This window comes from Vicia villosa, linkage group LG4 (genome assembly GCF_029867415.1).
Source record: "Vicia villosa cultivar HV-30 ecotype Madison, WI linkage group LG4, Vvil1.0, whole genome shotgun sequence".
Taxonomy (NCBI): Eukaryota; Viridiplantae; Streptophyta; class Magnoliopsida; order Fabales; family Fabaceae; genus Vicia; species Vicia villosa.
The window spans coordinates 190,154,619-190,174,962 of NC_081183.1; the positions used below are offsets into that span (position 1 = coordinate 190,154,619).

Consider the following 20,344-nt stretch of genomic DNA (forward strand, 5'->3'; position numbering starts at 1 on the left):
ACTGGGAGAAATGCACTTTCATGGTGACGGATGGGATTGTTCTTGGCCACAAGGTTTCTTCAAAGGGGCTTGAGGTCGATCCGGCAAAAATTGAAGTTATTGAAAAGCTTCCCCCTCCGGTGAATGTGAAAGGCATAAGGAGCTTCTTGGGACATGCTGGGTTCTATAGAAGATTCATCAAGGATTTCTCCAAGGTCGCAAAGCCTTTGAGTAATTTGCTCAACAAAGGTATGGAATTTAATTTTGATGAATCATGTCTAAAAGCTTTCCTAGAACTTAAAGCAAATTTGACCACCACACCCATAATTGTCGCTCCTAATTGGTCGCTTGAGTTTGAACTCATGTGCGATGCGAGTGACTATGCGGTTGGTGCGGTCTTAGGCCAAAGGAAGAACAAACAATTCCATGCTATACATTATGCGAGCAAAGTTTTAAATGAGGCACAGGTTAACTATGCCACTACCGAAAAAGAATTGCTCGCAATTGTATTTGCATTGGAAAAGTTTCGCTCTTACCTCATTGGTTCTAAAGTGGTGTGTTATACTGATCATGCCGCAATCAAATATCTTCTCACCAAGCCTGATTCAAAACAGAGGCTTATTCGGTGGATTCTTTTGCTTCAAGAGTTTGATCTTGAAGTGAAAGATAAGAAAGGTACAGAAAATTTGATTGCGGATCATTTGTCTCGGTTAGTGAATACCGAGGTGACAAACAATGAAAAAGAAGTGAGGGAAGAATTCCCCGATGAAAAACTGTACATGGTACAAGAAGTTAGACCCTGGTTCGCAGATATGGCTAATCACAAAGCATCTGGCTGGATACCGGAGGATCTAACTTGGAATCAAAGAAAAAAGTTTTTGAACGATGCTAATTTCTATGTTTGGGATGATCCTCACTTATTTAAGTTGAGTAGTGACAATCTTCTGAGAAGATGTGTCGCGGATGAGGAGGCAAAAAGCATTTTGTGGCATTGCCACAATTCGCCTTATGGTGGTCATTTTAATGGTTTGCGTACGGCCAGAAAAGTCCTTCAATCGGGATTTTGGTGGCCTACTTTGTTCAAAGATGCTTACCACCATGTTGCCTCATGCGACAGTTGTCAAAGAACTGGTGGAATAGGGAAAAGAGAGGAAATGCCCCTCCAAAGTATTGTAGAAGTTGAGGTATTCGATTGTTGGGGCATTGATTTTGTTGGATCATTCCCTTCCTCAATGTCAAATGAATACATCTTGGTAGCTGTGGATTACGTGTCTAAGTGGGTGGAAGCGATTGCTTCACCCAAAGCAGATGGTAAGACCGTGATAAAGTTTTTGAAGAAAAATATATTTTCACGGTTTGGCTCGCCAAGAGTATTAATTAGTGATGGTGGATCTCATTTTTGTAATGCTCCGCTTGAAAAAGTGTTGGAGCAATATGGAGTAAAGCACAAGGTAGCTACTCCATATCATCCACAAACTAATGGGCAAGTTGAGAGGACCAATCGAGAGATTAAGAGAATTCTTGAGAAAACTGTGTCTAGTTCTAGGAAGGATTGGTCAATGAAGTTAGATGAAACCTTGTGGGCGTATCGGACCGCTTTCAAAGCACCGATCGGTCTTACACCATTCCAAATGGTGTATGGTAAAAGTTGCCACCTTCCCGTAGAACTAGAGCATAAGGCATATTGGGCCTTAAAGCTTTTGAATTTTGACCACAAGTTGTGTGGAGAGAGAAGAAAAATCCAACTTAATGAGTTGGAAGAGATGAGATTGCATGCCTATAAGTCTAATTCAATTTACAAAGAAAAGACCAAATTCTATCATGATAGTAAGGTTAGAATGAAGGACTTTAAGGTAGGGCAATTAGTTTTACTCTTCAATTCCCGGTTAAGACTTTTCCCGGGAAAGTTGAAGTCTAAATGGTCCGGACCGTTTTTGGTAAAAGAAGTGAGAAGCCAAGGGGCTATTGTGATAGAGGACCAAAAATCAAACCAAGAGTGGGTAGTAAATGGTCAGAGGTTGAAGGTGTATCGGGGAAGCGATTTTAATCGTGAAACTTGCGTTTTATCGTTTGGCGATCCTTGATTGCCTTTGACCGTCGAGCTGACCGACGTTAAACAAAGCGCTCTTGGGAGGCACCCCAAGTTGTATATATTCACTTGTATTTGTGTTATTTTTGCAGGTGGGATTTTTGAGTTGTCGTCGAGCCAGAAACGATCTACCGGTATTTTTGGGCGTGCTGAAACAATGCAGTTTTTTTGCTGTTTCTGGTGTAGCGCGCGTCGCACCCATTAGCGCGCGTCGCGCGCTATGTGTACTCAAGGACCCCTTCCAGGCAGAGATGAGGGCGCGTCGCGCCGGTTCTGCGCGCGTCGCGCGCTGTACATATTTTTGAAAAAAAAATAATTTTGTTTGGGCCCACCCATGCTGGGCCCGACCCGGTTTCGTGTTCAGAAGTAAGTTTTAGGGTTTTTGGAGGTCATAGCCTCCATTCCTCTTTGTGCCAAGAAACCAAACACACACACAACCAAATTTTTTTGATTCTTGCATTTATCCTCACTAACACTCGTCTCTCTACTGTCATCAATCATCTAAGGTATGTTCTTCTTCTCCTTTCTTTCCATTAAAATAGTTTTAGTTGTTAGGTTTTTAGATTTAGGAATATTTTGAATAATTTTGAAAAATTAGGGTAGAAACCACGCTTTGACTGTAAATATTGCTTGCTGGAACCCTTAGAAGTGAGGAGAAGTTGGTTCTCCTCTTCTGTTTTGCAGAAAAATGAAGGATTTTTCTGGGTTTCGCAGAGCGCGCGTCGCGCCCTGTCCAGCGCGCGTCGCGCCCTGGGTTCAACTTTGAAATTTTTTTTATGCATTCTGAGTATTTGTTTAGGCCTGTTTTGTGATTGATGATGAATGTGGACTGATGTGGGTTTTTAGTTGAGAGGTTATGCTAACTTTGTTTCAATTGTGCGTGTTTTGTTTGAATTACAATTGTGCAGGAATGGCACCTTTTTTGAAAAGGAAGAAGACTGGTTCTGGTGAGGGATCTTCCTCACAAGCTGGCAGGTTTGATCGGACGAAGTTTCTAGGTCCGGAGCAAGAGGCGAGGTACCATGAGCTTGAAAGCCGCGTTGTGTGGAGTGAACGCACGGTGATTCCTATTGACCACGGCCTCTTCCAAAGGGCGTGGACTGCTTTGTCTGAAACATGCTGGGACAAGTTGTTCACTCCACCACAATTCTATCAGGTGGAGATTGTCAGAGAGTTTTATGCAAATGCCTTGCCTCCGAGCAGTTGGTCAGGTACTGAAGCTTACCCGTTTAAAACATGGGTGAGAGGTAAGGCCATTGATTTTAGCAAAGAGGCAATTTTTGATTTTCTGGATAACCCTCTTGCTTTGGTAGAAGAGTGTCAGTACCATCCCAGGTTGAATAGAGGAAATTGGGATGTAGACAGCATTAGGGACAGGATTTGCAGGACTGGTTTCACTTATACTCTGACTAAAGCTGGGCTGCCAAAGACTTTTACTCGTAGTCAGTTGACGGAGGAGGCTCAGTTGGTGACTTCGGTGGTCCTTTACAACATTAGGCCACGGAGTCACACTTCTTCCCTCACCATTGATACGGCAGGTTTGGTTCAGGGTATTCTGAATGGTGATAACATTGATGTGTCCAGGATTGTGGCGAATGAGCTGAAAAGAGTCGCCCTGAATGGGACTCTTCATGGAGATGGGGTGAGATGTAGGTTGATTTTTCCTGGTCTAATAATGGGTTTGTGCAGGAAGGCTGGTGTCCGGTTCCCAACTGGTGGGATGATCCCCATGGATGGTATTATAGATGATATTTTTGCTAACAGGTACTGTTTGCCTGGAGGTCGTCCTTTTGGTGTTGCTGCTGGTGCATCTAACCTTCCCGATGCTTCTCAAGCTGTTCCGGTTGCTGCTGCACCGCCTGCTGGTCCACAGTATGGTGATGCAAGTGATTGGAACTATCAGATGCATATGGCGCATCAGAGAGCGTTTATGTTTTTGCAGGATTCTATCCGGCAGCTTTCTCTGCAGCAGCCTGTTGGTTCCAGGGATGATTTATCTGCCTATGCTTCATGGCCTGAGGGCAGGCCAGATCCTGAGGAGGGGATGGAGCAGGATGATCCGGAGACTTCCGATGAGGAGTAGACTTTATTTTTTTACTGTTTTATGTTTTATTGTTTTTAGTTTTATGTTAGAACAATTTTTAGTTACTTTGTTTTTAATGTTTATAGTTTTGTTCCATCCTTTTGGATGAGGTACTTTGAAAGGCTAAGTTTACGCCTTTGGATAGTTAACACCTGTTTGGTGTGGTTTTTATTTTATATAAGTTCAGTTTATTTTATTTTTGCATTTATTTATTTTTAAGTAGTTTATTTTAGTTTAGTGTTTATATTTTAGAAATAATGGTTTGATAAGTTGTCCTGATGATTAATTAGCTGGAACACGAATTTTTGTTGCCACGATGAATTTGGATGATGCAACACAATTTGAGTGGTGATGATATAAGTTGAAAACTGTACGCGCAAGGTACATCCTTTATCATTTTTTTTTATCAAGTACCTTCGATTCTGATGCTTTTAATTGTACAAATTAGTTGTCATTAATTTCTGTGGATAAAATTAGTTCAATTGTGAATCACTTTAGCCTAGCTGTAGTTGTGAGGAGACTTTCCACTGTGTATATATATAAATTGTGCTGGATACCAGCAATGTGCGTTTTAACTCGTTTTTATTATGATTAATCTTGCATTGTTATTAAATTGTGTTAAGCATGAAAGTGATCAAGGCGTTTTGTTCTGCACTATGAGAAAAACTTCCAATCCAAATATAACCTACCCGGTGAGTGTGTGAGTATTTGCTAACCACTTTGAGCCATTTTGCCAAGATTCAATCGGTATCATGTCATGCCTTATAATTGCCGATTTTTGATTTGAATCTTGATGACTTTCTTTGAACCTTGAAAAGTACCATGAAATGTGGTTAGGATTGATTCCTTTTCGCCTTAGAATAGGGAGCATTCGTGATTATGTGGTGGTAATATTCAAGTTGGGGAGAATAAAATTTTGATCTAGGTTGTATTGGTGTGTAGAAGAAAATAAATAATTGCTCAAGAGAGAAAAAGAAAAAGAAAAAAGAAAAAGAAAAAAAAAAGAAAAAGAAAAAGGAAAAGAGAAGAGCTTTGTATATAGCTAGTTCTTTTAAAATAAAAAGATGAACTCTTGAGCAATAAAATTGTGTGATCGGTTGATAAGGATGTGTGGATATTATCATGATTTGAATGCTCTCTTAGGAATTGACCCCTTTTGTTTCAATGGCCTTGAGAAATGACACTTCCTTGTTAACCAAGCCAAGCTACAACCCGAAAGTCCTTAGTGATTCATGCTTATATACTTTTTATATATCTTATGCTTAGATGAGTTTATAATTAATTCGGTATGTTTGCGTCATTGTCTGGTGAGTGTTAGGATCCTCCATTTTTGTTCTCTCAGTAGAGAAATACGTAGGTGTGATTCATTCTTGAACTTCTTTTGCTTTGTGGAATTTCTGACATAGAATTTGTATATAGGATTAGCATTGTTATCATGGTACTTTGATGAAAACTGGTAAAGCTTGATCTTTGTGTACTTTTGGAATTTGAACCATTCAATTGTTCTTGTTTCTACCTTGTTGTTTCATTTGTGATATTTTGTGTTCCCGGAAATTTATCATTGTTTTGTTTGAGGACAAGCAAGAGTTTAAGTTGGGGAGAGTTGTTAGGTGCCAAATTGTGTTTATATTTAGTTTAATTAATGGCACCTTTCGACCGTTTTTATCGGATATTCGTACAATTCCCTGAAGTTTTAGATAATTATTTATGGTTTATAATATTAAGCTTTCATTTTATGTTAATATGTGTTTTAGTTATGATTTTGTAGGTTTTAGCCAATTTTGGGGAAGTTTGGAGCTTGTTTTGAGCTTTGCAAGAGAGTGCCTGGCAGAAGTATGCGCGCGTCGCGCTGGGATGTGGGCGCGTCGCGCCCTGGGTAAGATATTTTGGAGCTTCCAGACAGAGAGTTGCGCGCGTCACGCGCATGGGCGGTTTATAATTTTAAGTGTATTGGCGCGAAGCGCGCTGGAGGGCGCGACGCGCCCTGGACAGATTTCAGAAATACTATATAAAGGAGTTTTCAGATATTTTATGTTGGTTGGTTGATTTTGAGAGCTAAAGAACACTTGTGCACTGTAGCAAACAAAGAATCGAAGATTGGAAGCTTTGATCGTCGATTAATCGCCTTTGATGCTTGTTGATCTTCATCCTTTACTTCTTGAGCAAGCTACCATTTTCATGGAGAGCTAAATCTCTTTTGTATCAAGATAAGATGTAATCTTCCTAGCCTTTTGTAGGTTTTTCTTGTGAATATATGTGTATGAACAAGTGATGATCAATATAGATGGTTTAGTTTGTTTATTAAAGCCTTTCTTTGGTATAAGTGTTTGAGACATCAATATTTGTATCTAGATCTAACTTTATCATCTATCAAACTATAAATTGCAGACATGGATTTAGCGTTTGATGTTTACTTAGTATCGGTTTTAAAACGTTATTTGTATTGTTTAAACGGTGGAGAAATCGTCGGTTAAACAATACGGTAAATCTAACTATATCGTTGCGGACACGGACGATATAGGCGTCGATACGTAATTATGTTGATCGTTACCATGTTCATATACGTATATTTATAAGGAGACATACAAATTTAGGTCGATGAAATCGAATCTTGATACATTTTCTTTAACTTAGAACTTTCATTAATTTACTCTTTGCTACTAAAAGAATTGAATGACCTTTTGCAAACCCAAATTTAAAGTAACATTAACTCAAGACAAAATAGGCTATAGAACGGCGGTGATATCGCAATAATCCCTGTGGATACGATAATAACGAAAAGTACACCACAATACTCTTTCAACAGGCACTAGATGGGTTTTTCGTAACAAACTTGATGAAAACGGCGTTATTACTAGAAACAAAGCTAGATTAGTTGCCCAAGGTTATAATCAAGAGAAAGGTATTGATTATGAAGAGACATACGCTCCTGTAGCACGTCTCGAAGCTATTCGTCTCTTACTTGCTTATGCTTGTTCTAAAGACTTCAAACTATTCCAAATGGATGTTAAAAGTGCCTTTCTAAATGGCTATATAAATGAAGAAGTCTATGTTGCTCAGCCACCCGGCTTTGAGAATTACATGTATCCAACTCATGTCTATAAGCTGAAACGTGCTCTATACGGTCTTAAACAAGCCCCTCGGGCTTGGTACGAACGTTTGAGCAAATTTCTCCTTAGTCCAAATTTATGTAGATGACATTATATTTGGGTCGACTAATGCAAAACTTGTCAAAGATTTTTCTAAGCTTATGCAGAGTGAATTTGAGATGAGTCTCATGGGTGAGCTAAATTTCTTCCTTGGCCTACAAATCAAGCAACTCAGTCATGGAACGTTTGTGAATCAAACTAAATACTGTACGGAGCTGCTCAAAAGATTTGGAATGAGTGAAGCAAAAGAGATTGACACACCTATGGCAACAAATACTAACCTAGACAAAGATGAGAAAGATATCAATCTTGTCCAAAGGAATCTCACTTAAAAGTTGTCAAAAGAATTCTGCGACATCTACGTGGAACTCCTACATATGGCCTATGGTATCCGAAGGGAAATGAGTGTTATTTGGTAGGATTCTCCGACTCAGATTTTGCTGGCTGCAAATCCGATAGAAAGAGCACCAGTGGAACATGTCATCTATTCTCAAATTCATTGATAAGTTGGCATAGCAAGAAACAAGTATCGGTTGCATTATCTACTACTGAGGCAAAATATGTAGCTGTCGGAAGCTGCTGTGCGCAGATATTATGGCTCAAGCAACAACTTCTTGACTTTGGTATTAAGCTTGATCGTATACCTATCATGTGCGACAACACAAGTGCCATAAACTTGAAGAGCAAGAAGCAACTAGCTGACATCTTCACCAAACCTCTTGCAACGGAGCAGTTCTTCAACATTCATAGGGAATTAGGGATATTAGATATCTCTAATTTTGAGCTAAATGCGTTTGTTTCCTTAATTTTATTCCTTTACTTTATATATATATATATATTGATTATGCTCAAGCTAACATCTCTCTCAGTATGAAGGTAGTTCATCATTAAATCAAGCATCATTCCACATTGACTAGAGGAATATACTTCATTATACGAAATGATGACGAGATACCTACAATTGAGAAAGTGGTAACATGTTTGTTGTTCACTTCCAAAAATATCATTGATGCTATAATATGCTATCAATTAACATGTTTATAGTGACTTCTTATATGCTTCTCCACCTATCTCATTTACATGTATATGTTGTTCATCATTACTCATAACATATCATGTTTGGACATAAAAATAGTAGAATAAGCATACATCTAACATGTTTGGGCAAACGTTAGCGAGTATTGCATTAGTTCATTTCATTGCATCGCATCTCATTTCTGTCATGTTATTATGTCTTTTATTACTTGAACTTAAGCTTGGTTTGTACCTTTAAATATGTTTCGATATTATGCTCTATTTCTTTACTATTGTGTTATGTAAGACATTGTTTTGTTTAGATTATTTTGTTATTCTCTTCTACTATTCTCCTGGTTTCTTTCTTTTTGATGTTGACAAAGGGGGAGATGAGTTGAGAGTACGGGGGAGCTTAGTACGGGGGAGCTTACGCATACAAGACCGGGGGAGCTTTCGTCATTTAATCAAATGTTTGCCATCATCAAAAAGGGGGAGTTTGTAAGAACAAGCATACACTCACAAATGAGTTTTTGATTCATGGCAAACATCACAAGCAACCAAATACAAAAGCATAAATGAATGACTCAAGACAATGGAAGATTATGAAGCTCAAATCACTCAGAAAATGGTATTGCATCTGTTAGGTCGACCAAGCAAAGCCCTAGGTCGACTCAAAACTAGAGCAAACTCAGCAAAACTGACAAGGTCACTGTTAGGTCGACCTACCCACACTCCTAGGTCGACCTAAACTGAAGGGATTTACAGATATCACTGTTAGGTCGACCTACCCACACTCCTAGGTCGACCTAAACTGAAGAAAAGTCACAAAAATGCATTTCAACTGACTTTAGGTCGACCTAAACCTTCAACAGGTCGACCTAACTGGAAACAACTGCATTTAGGTCGACCTAAACCTTCAACAGGTCAACCTAACTGGCTTTAGGTCGACCTAAACCTTCAGCAGGTCAACCTAACAGATTTTAGGCCAACCTAACAGGTCAACCTAACTGGGACAATTTCAACTCTGCTTCTGTTAGGTCGACCTAAGCACTAAAGTAGGTCAACCTAATTGCTGAAAACTTCCCAAATTATGTGTTTTATCTGCTCCAACATACCAGCAACTATATATATCATTCCATGTTAATTATTCAAGTAACATCAACGACTGAAAGATACACAAATGCTTCTCATCTTCGTTCTTCATCATCTCCAACACAATTACACATAATCATTCTTGCGTTGCGGGTTAGTGATGAGTTCGATAACGTCCATGGAACGGAATTGAAGATTCCTAGTGGGTGAAGGTTTGTGGGGTTTGTTGGTGAATAAAATCTGCGGGTTTTGTCCTCTACGACGGGTGGTTCTTGGGGTTTTTTATCAAGAGGCGTTCATTGAGGATTCGGCTGAGTGTAACGATTGAGGAACGGGGAGTTCAAGGAATCAAGACACTGCAGAAGGGAATCAAAGTGAAGCTCTTGGATAACCTTGATCTTGGTCAAGATTAAGGGGGAAGAAGATTCAAAGGATCGACATAATTGGTTTATCGTTTATCGCTTTGTTATCTTCTTTGTATATACTACTTTCAACATTAATGAAAGATTACCCAATTTCAATTTGGAATTGGGGGCAGACGTAGTCGTAGCGAGGACGATCGACGAACTGCCTAAACAAATATCGTGTTCTTGTCGCTTTTACCTTTTCATTTACATTCTGTTCATATTTGGTCATAATAGCAAATTGATCAACGATTCGAGTGTTAAGATTGTGAATTAAGTTCGTTCATAAACATCACAATCCATCACACATTGAATTACCTTCAATTTGATCATTATCACCAAGTGTTTGTATATTTGTTTCTATCACTCTTACTGCATTGCAGACATTGTCCATCATACAAAAAGTTAATCTGATTTTCATAAGAGAAACGCTTTGATTCTGCAACATATACTCTTATCATTTACTTCAAGTCTTTGACTGGTGTATTAAACACATATATAATCGTTTCGATAGTGGTTCGGAATAGACGCGAGTCGATTCAGAATTACTTCCGCTGAAAAGTCGTTTAAATCCGTAAAACTGTGAACGATCTATTCACCCCCCCTCTAGATCCTAAGGCCAGCGTCTAACACAATCAATAGAACCTCACAATATATCAAACTTGAAACAAAATCTCAAGCCACACGTGTCTCACATTTTCAATTTTACTCTTCCCTCTTTCAAACAGTTCCACTTCCCTTCCTACACTTCTCTCTCCAACCCTCTCTTCTCTCTTCTTTCTTCCACAAACCCTAACACACATCGTCGTCATCCCTCTTTCTCCACTAGATTTAGTGTCACCAAGTCAAATCCATATTTGTACTTACCTTCCTAATGTACCGGTCGGAATTTTATTTCGAACAATTTCGCCATTAAAAACCATTTCTCCATCTCCGATCGATTCGTTAAGAACGACCACCGTGAATCTCTGTTAATCGTATTCGTTGCAAGCTATAAGGTATGTTTCTATCATGGTTTGTAACAGCTTGGTTTCGTTTTTACATTTTGGATCATTTTTTATTCATTTTTCTTGTCTGTGTGTATGGTGCAGAGTATTTGAAAGAAGAAAATGCTCGGATCTTGCAACAGCAAACATATTACACGAGTTTTGATTTTTCAATCTCTTCTTATTGTTGATTTTAGGGTATGTCATCACATTTGAGTTTCCTACATTTTTTGTTGTGTTCTTTGATTTATTCATTTATGTTCTATTTTATGTGTAGATCTGATTATTGCTATATGAATGAGATGGCAGAGATAGTGGTCATTCGAATATGAAATCACATGTTTGCAAAAATGGAAGGTATCTCCTTTGATTGACCATTTATTTTCAACTTTCTTTATTGAAACTTCATGGTTGATTGTTGCTAAAATTCTCTTAGCATTTTTTTGTGTGCAGAAAGTTGATACAAGCTCTGTCGGGTAGGCTTCCAAATTGCGGAATTTAGGCATTTTTCTGTGGAATTTAACTGCTGGTAGAAGATAGATATTGAGTGTTTAATTTGAATTAGCATTTAATATATAATGAAAGACCAACTTATTAATTAATAGTTCCTGTTAGTGTTCTTCAAATTGTGCGTTAGCATATTATCATTATTTTAGTTTTTTAACCTAACAATAACAATAAATTTATGTTAGTTTTTACAATCCTGCAAACTTAGATTCTATATTGGATTATAAACTCTTGGATTCTATCTCAAACTTTAGTAGAAAGAAGATATTAATATAGTAGCTTTTGTAACAGGCACTTTGCTATATCAGGCAAGTATAAGGCAACTTGCTATAAACTTACTTAAGAGGAATTAGATGGTGACATTATTGCGGAAGCTTTTCTATTCTGTACGTGTCTTTGATACTGATTCTCCAATGTGACTGATTTCTCCAATATCTCAGAACTATTATTTAGGTTGTTTAACTTGAACTTTTAGATGAATGTTTCTTCAATGACACTAACTCTATTTTTTGTTTTTCCATATTTAGAGTGTCTTTGGGTTATATACTATTTACATTAAGGAAATGTATGTTCATGTTAATTTTTTTGCAGTTTTTAACTTTTTTTTTAATTTTATGTTAGTTACATTTTGTAGATCTTATTTAGTTTTTAAAAATGTTATTTGTTTTATAGGTTACTCATGTTCTTCAATATTTGCTATTATTTTTTATAGTTTTTTTCATGACAGTTGAAGTATGATTTAAATCCTAAAGTATTGTACTTAGTTATGAACTAAAGTGATAATGAATAATTTTTTTCCGTCAGTTTAATTATGGTTTCATGTTTTTTAGTTTTAATGAAAACACATGTGCAAACCATTAAGTATCTATCATACAAATACAAATGAAATATAATTTTTCTTAGTACAAATAGAATATTAGTGTCCTAATTAAAAACTAAAAAGGAACACTCATTCTCATGATACACCTACTAATGAAATACACCTTTTAACAAAAGTAATAAGAAGATACCATATTACCATAAAATGTTGAACTATCAAAATTATCCACTACTAAATTCCATTCATATTAATAATGAAACGGGCCCTAAATAAATTTAGAGTAATATGGCAAGCACAACAACATTTTTAAATTTTGTAACATTTTTATCATGTATTAAACCATTCATACTATTATTATAAAAATTATCAAATAACATTTTAAAATTTGTAACGGGACACGATCAATTAAATTCAAGCAAAAAAATATTAATAAATATTGCTTTCAATATGCATTTGAGTTCAAATTCATCATACAAAATTATTTTAATCTATGCAAATACATGAATATCATTATTCTTTATACAATTATATTTATCATTCAATATTTATAAATATTTAAACAAATTAGATATATAATATCAAAACATTTAAAAGGTATACAATACTTAAATATCTAAATTCAATTTCCATTTCAATTTCATAATACTACCTCTTCTATTATTTGTTAATCCTAACATCATTTTATTTTTTTTCAGGTTCTTCTACATCACTTTTTGTATGTCAATTTTTTTTTTTGCCTTCTTATTTTACTTATTCTTTTGATATAGTATGATTTGTAAACTTATTGATTAATATTAATACTCAATCCTCCAAATATTTTTTGTTATTTACCTTTATTCATGTTATTTATATTATTTAAATAATACTACACTAATAATTTTGTATCCGAACGGGTATGTTACTAGTTGTAAATAGAAAAGTATCCGAACGGGTATGTTACTAGTTGTAAATAGAAAAGAACATTTTAGGGAGTATGGTGGTATCTAAATAGTTGATAACACAACATCCTTTGGGAGAGAGTTGGTCAGTTGGATATATATATATATATATATATATATATATATATATATATATATATATATATATATATATATATATATATATATATATATATATATATATATATATATATATATATATATATATATATAAAGGTTTATGTCAAGGTATCGCTAATTTACATATTATAAACCTAAAGACCTATTTCTTGACTTATTACAAGCGATATCACCTCTATTGTACTCAACGCAAGTACAATTGGTGTTTAAAGGTCTAGTAAAACCAACCTGAACCACGCACCTTTTTGAGAATTCACATTTAATCTAAGTCTTTGTTTCACGAATCACGATGGTGCCCACAAGGTTTACATCCAATAATGAAAACTAAAATACCTTAGTAGAAATGCAGACTGCCATAGAAAAGTTATGCTACCAAAACAAGTCCTTGCAATCTAACATTCACAACATTCAACAACAAAAACAAAAACAACAACAGCAAAACCACAACAACACAACATTAACAACCACAAGATGAAGATGAGCAGGAACTCGTAAAAGCATTGGAGAACCTTTTCTTTTAAGATTTGGAACACCCTAGTTCCAGATAATTTCAATTCTTCCTCTTTAGTGATGTTTGGCAAAAATAGTGATTCTCATTAACATGTTACCACCATTAATACATAAGTGGTGATAATATGTGCTCCTTTCTAAAACACTAAAAAAAGACGGTCATGTGTTGTTACATAAATTTTTTTGGGTTCTCCGTGACCAAGTACCAACTAGCAAATAGTTAAAATAAAATAAATATAAGAAGTTAATGAAAAAATAGTTTTTTAATAATTAATAAAATAAAATATATAAGATAATATTTTACTAATTAAAAAGCTAATTAATAGGATAAATAATAACGAATAATTAAAAAACAAATATAATAGTAAAAAATTATAAATATATTCTAAATTTTGACTCCAAAGTTATTAAGTGATTTAATATTTTTTATAAATAAAATTTAATAATAAACTATAACTAAAGTCCGGAAATTGCATAAATGTACACAGTCAAAACACATATGCATATAGTTTTTGATAACTTTCATTAGGTGGACAATGAAATATTATTTTAGGATAAGATATGAAGCAATTTATTCCACAGATATGTATAGTTGCATCAAAGTTTTCCTTTCATTTCATTGACTTGACTATGGTACAAACAATATAATACATTGGAGATGCAAGGAAAGTCTAATAACTTACGAGAGCATTCTTGTATATTTTTACCTAATAATTGTTTGCAAAATTATAATGGATTTAATATGCACAATGCAAAATCATCAAAATTGTGACATCATGGCTTCGTTCACAACCAGAAGTTTTACTAAATATTTCTGTATGACCCTCTAAGGATATTTAATTCAAAAAAGAAAAAATTATATTATCTCTTCAGAGTATCTTAAATGACTTTTTTTTTTTTTTGAAATTATAGTTTACATGAATACGTCAATACAACCCAACAGCAACATGGAAAATTAACGGCACATGTTAGAAGGAAAAAGGAAAAATAACAACACAAAATTAAAAAGAATGCATAAAATAAAAATAAAAAATCTAATAAATTTTGGTAAATCTAGAAAGTTTTGGTTTTAATCTATGAAAATTTTGTTTAAAATGAAGACTCATTTTAAGCTTTTAAAAAAATGGTGAAACTCAATTCTGTTACTAGAAAAATAAAAACAACTTCTATTCTTTTAGAAAAAAAATACTGTAACGTAGTTTAACTAATTCAAATTTAAACCTCACTAAGAAAAATAATAATTTGACCTTTAACAATAATTTAAAAAATTGTCTTACAGCCAAAAAAAACCCTTAAATAGCTTTAAATTGCAGATTTGACGGTGTATATACTTGAATTGGATTAGGATTCATTGTAATTCTTGATGTCTTTGAAAGTGTGCAAGGTGGCCTATATCATAGAATCTCACACTTATCATGATTAAGCTTTGATAAAAATGGTCTATGTACAATATTTCACAGTTAAATTGGGTCTTTTAAAAAAATTTACGACTTAACTGAAGATAAATTTAACTTCTTATTTATAGTTTCTCAAAAAGTTTGAAATGACTCTATCATAGCGACTGTTTAGTGTAGTCATTACAGTCAGTTGTATATTCTATTAGATTAGCTAAATAATGCATCATGACCTTTAATTTATTTTATTTTTAAAATAAATAAAAAATACTTAGAGGAGAGAGATTAAAATAAGTGATTGCAGACAATAAAAATCCATTTGAGCCTACCTCTAGTTGAAATAAACATTATTATGTAAAAAAAAAATCAACAATCAATTGCTTGTGTGACATCTATTTAGGCGTAGTGGATTTTGAACCGCCGTTATTTAAATGTTTTAAAGTTCAAAGTTATTATCACAAAATAAATTGTAATTGGTTAGTTGTTAGTATATATTTACACCTTTGTCAAAACTTGAACTCTGGACCTCCAACTTCTTTTAACTCTTAGCCCAACTATTTCAAGTCAAATAAACTAAATTCTTAGCTCATTTCTACACATTGATATTTCAATGTTTATCTAGTAGTTTATCATAAATGAAAAATATTAAGCTTTTTCGATAGAAAAAAATATCTAATTCTATTAAACACTACCAAGATAAGTGATATGGCATGGACTTTTTCTTCAAATGTTGTTGGTGACAGTGGATCAGATGTTGAGCTTGATATTGAACTCTGTAAAAATCTTTTAACTTCATCCATCGCTAGGGAATGTACCTGCAAACACTCTGACTCTCAAGATAATGTATATTTGATACTGATTTGCAAATCACCTATAATAGTGAGCTTCTAGGATTTTGAGGCCTTATAACCTTCTATTAATCATAATCCTTCCATAAAACATGTTAGAAGATTTCTTGTGCAATTTGATTAGGTGTACTTTTAAGGTAGGTTCATCCCAAGATCCAAAAGTACTAGACTTTTTTTTTGTGGACAACTACCCTAGCGGCGGGATTAGTGGTTCTATTTATCTATTTGTTCCAAAGGTACTTGGGTGCATTGTTGGCCTCAATCTCGTACAATGTTAGGGTGTAACCATTATATGGATCCAAGGATCTTGAGTCGTCCTTTAGATTTAGATGCCAAAATCTGTCTCAAACAACCGTTGGATATATCTGACGATCCAAATAGATGGATTTGATTTTAGGTTCCAGGTGATGATGAATTGACCCTTGGCCCAAACCGAAACAATTAGCCCCTAAGCCAGTGCCAATGAAGTCAGGTTGTGGCTTGTTTCAATATTCTTAAGGTAAGTAGGATGTTATAGGAGAGTATATGATTGTGATCTTAATGGGGTCCTTACTAAAAAGCTCCAATAACGATCATGGTATCAAGTTAGTGTCGCAGATATAGAAGAAGCCATAAATATTATGCGCCCTCTTCGAGAGGTGACAACTTTGTGAATGTTCATGCTTTCCTAGTAGGCGGTCAAAAGCTTGACATGATGTGATTATTTTTGCTACAAGAATATGTTCTCTTGAGTATGAATTAATTTTTGTTTCCTGGTTTACATGGAGGATTTTGGCTAGATACCCTCAACTTTCTTAAAAGGTCCAGTGAAATTGGTTTCGTCATTCTTCAAAGAACTCGAGTATGCAATAGTAGAGTTTGAATATAAATAAAGGAGTTTGAATATCACCTCAAAGAAGCTTGGGGTTGCTTTCATTTATCGTTTAATGATGGAATGTGTCACAATGACAATGGTTGAGGTTTGGGGAAGGTACTATAATACTCGTTTCCATACCCAAGAAAAAAATCTCATATTTGAGGTCATACATGTGTGGGCACTAACGTTTGTACTCGTACCATATGGGTATCTAAGTACCTATTAACATTATCCGCATATGTAATAAAAATAAATAAGTCAATTATAAAACATCATATCATTTTAAGTTGTAACAACACTAAAAAACAATCAAATATTTTATTGTTGAATTATGAAATAAACGAACTCTTATATTAAAATACATAATAGTTTTGTAGTTATGCATTTTTAACAATTAATGGACATACATTTTTTATATAATAATAAAAATTAAAATTATATAAATATATATTGTGCTAGTGCAGAGCAGAGTGGATATTAAAGGATATTAAAGTACTTGCACTCATACCATTTATTTTAGTAGATAATTATGTGTGTCCGTGTTTGTACTTATTTAATATATTTTTATCTTATTTGTAAGTGAGTATTTTTTAGGGGTATCATTGGATATGTGTCCCATTTCCATCGATAGAGATGTATCACTAAATTACACTAATCTCTTGGAATCCCCCTCTCTTTTCCACGCACTTGTCCAATTTTCATCCCTATAGATGTATCATTAACTTACCTTCAACTCTTAACATTCCCCTATCGATGATATTGAAAAAAATCGGAGTTCAAACCCCGTCAACCTAAAATTTTATTTTTTTAATTAAATATATATTAATTTTTCTAGTTTTAATAATTTTAATAAGGATAATGTTAACATATATCCTAAAGACACATGTTAAGAGATAAATATAAAAAAAAAGCTTAAAAATGGTGCATTATCTATAATATAAGAAAGTTCTATCTTTTTGAACTTTCTATGTGGTGCTGCCAAGTGGCTTAGTCTTACAGCTGAATTTGTTTCTTCTTGATGCGCCATGTGTAATTTTGATGATTAATGAACGTATGTTGTTTCCATATTCCACCATTGATGTCTCATATAATTGGCATTAAGTTTGGTTTGTCCATGCAGCTTCTATGCTTAATGAGGACTTTATATGCTTCTTTCCATTCAGCTTCAGCATCGGTTATGGTTATGTAATGAAGAGTGGAATGAAGAGTTTGTAACTCCTACATGGTTTGGTTATTTATGGTATTGGTTGGCTATACTTTTCTGCAGTTTCATACCAATGTTCAATATGGCAAGACCATTAGCAAAAATATGTGACATCAATGACAGCAAAGAACTTTGGAAAGTTTCTGTTCGTGTGCACCACAAATGGACAGTTGTTTCGAACAAGAGGGAGCATTTTGAGATGATTTTTGTTGATGTATCGGTAATGAAGTGAATTGTTCGGTTGTTTTTACATATATTGTTTCTGGTTTGTTATATGTTTGATTTTAATGTTTTTTCCAGGGTGGTGACATACATGTTGTTGTTCCTGCACCGCATGTATCTCTTTTTTCTGAAAAAATGGTCTTGGATCATAGTTACACTGTTTCCAATTTTAAGGTTCAGGCTAATGTTGCGGATTTCAGACCTTCGTCTCATAAGTTTATGTTGAAGTTTACTGCTGGCACTACGGTTACGGATGATAACAACGCTGAAATACCTCCAAAGCCGTTGGTGTTTACTAAATTTACTGATATAATAAACGGCAACTTTAACAAGGATGTGCTAATAGGTAGAATATTTTATCTCTATTCTGTTTGACTGGATTTGTTTTTTATGTGTTGTTTCATTTTAAGGTTTTTTTGGCTGTATGTGTTTTAGATGTCATTGGTATGGTGGAAAGTATTGGGTATTCACAGACCACATCAGGTGCCCGGAAGCAGCAGATTAACATGATGCTGCGTGACGGGGGGTTTGTTTTCATATTTATTGTATAACTTATCGAACATATCTTATGTGACTATGTAGATGACATGGTTTGTATTATTTCTTCAGTGAGAATACTATCAATTGCACGCTTTGGGAATCCTATGCTGAACAATTCATGAAGTTCAAGCAGGAGCGCGGAGATGATTCTGGTCCTATTTTTGTCATGATTCAATATGCTAAAGTCAAGGAACAGGGTTAGTAATTGATCAAGTTTGGTATTAGATATCCTTGTATTTTGATACAGATGGTTATGTAACATTCTATTTGAATAGGTAAGTTTCCACTGTCCGTGACAAACACGTTTAATGTTACCGTCCTTGGTCTGAATACTGATTTACTGCCGATGAAAGAGTTTATAGAAAGGTATGCTCCCTGGATTTGCTCTTGTGTGGTTTTAATTTTTATGCAATGTGATTGTTACATTACTGTCTTCCTTTGACAGTTTTCCGAAGGATTCCATGATTACGTTGTCTGGCCAGGAGGGTTCCAATTCACAGCTTTCAGCACAGAACTCTGAAAATCAACAGATGACTCCTGTACAGAAATTGCTTTCAAAGGCTGTTGTAATGCCTATTGGAGATATTATAAAACTCAGAACTGTATGTTTGGAAGTTGTTGGCCATTTATTCTGATTTAGTATATATTTCCATTTTTCCGTTGCATTTGACTGTGTATCGTATTATCTTTTGGTTCCATAATTGCAGATTACATTTTGTGCAACTGTGGGAGAAACTAAAATGATGGTTGCCTCTCCGTATGGCTGGTATTATCGTGGTTGTCATGCTTGCTCATGTATTGCGCGTGGTGACAGAGCTCCGTTTGAGTGTGAGGCTGGACATTTCACTGAGGCAGAGATTTTTAGGTTAACATCCTTGTCACATGTTTTATGTTATTTCATTTATATGTGTGATTGTCAAGGTACTGAACATGACCTTTTTTAGTGCTCTATGTATACTGCGAATGTAGGTATAAGATTGAGATTGAGGTTACTCATGCCGGGAATAGCTGTAACTTTTTATTTTGGGACCGAGAGTGTGAGTTACTTTTGGGATTGTCTGCTTCTCAGCTGCGTCATACAATGATTAAGATATTTCCGTTTACATACCATTGGAAAAACATAGACAATTATGCCAGAGTTAACTGATCTTTGTCTTGCAATCTTCTACAGGCTGGCATTCATGATCCCTTGGAATTCCCACTGGCATTGGATCAGATGTTGGATTGCAAGATGGCTTTCAAAGTTAAGTGGCAACCACGTTGGAAGAATGCCTCTGTCGTTATGCTATTGAAGAACGACCCTTTTGTGAAAGAGCTTGCTGATCAGTTTGACACAGATGAGGTATTTGAATTTAATCTTTGCATGTGTTATGCAAATTAAAATCATTGTAAACTGACTTTGCGCATATTATGATTTTGTACTATGTTTCGAATGATTTGTAGACGAAACAGCCTGCTGTCGAAGCAATGACCACTGTTCGATTCGAACCTAATTTTGCCGTCGTAAGGACGTTTACTGTACTCAAATGTACTCCACTTTTAATGTACTGTTGAATATTAATTGTGTGATGTTTGCTCACTTATGTAAC

General features: G+C 34.9%; 1 protein-coding gene across 1 annotated transcript; it reads left to right on the forward strand.

Moving 5' to 3' along the window:
- The first annotated feature begins 15,790 nt into the window (after positions 1-15,790).
- Positions 15,791-19,390, forward strand: LOC131598574 (uncharacterized). Its single transcript, XM_058871160.1, has 7 exons — positions 15,791-15,928; positions 17,953-18,213; positions 18,294-18,561; positions 18,651-18,741; positions 18,825-18,952; positions 19,031-19,121; positions 19,201-19,390. The coding sequence occupies exons 1-7, from the start codon at positions 15,791-15,793 to the stop codon at positions 19,388-19,390; spliced, it is 1,167 nt and encodes a 388-aa protein (XP_058727143.1).
- The last annotated feature ends 954 nt before the right edge of the window (positions 19,391-20,344 follow it).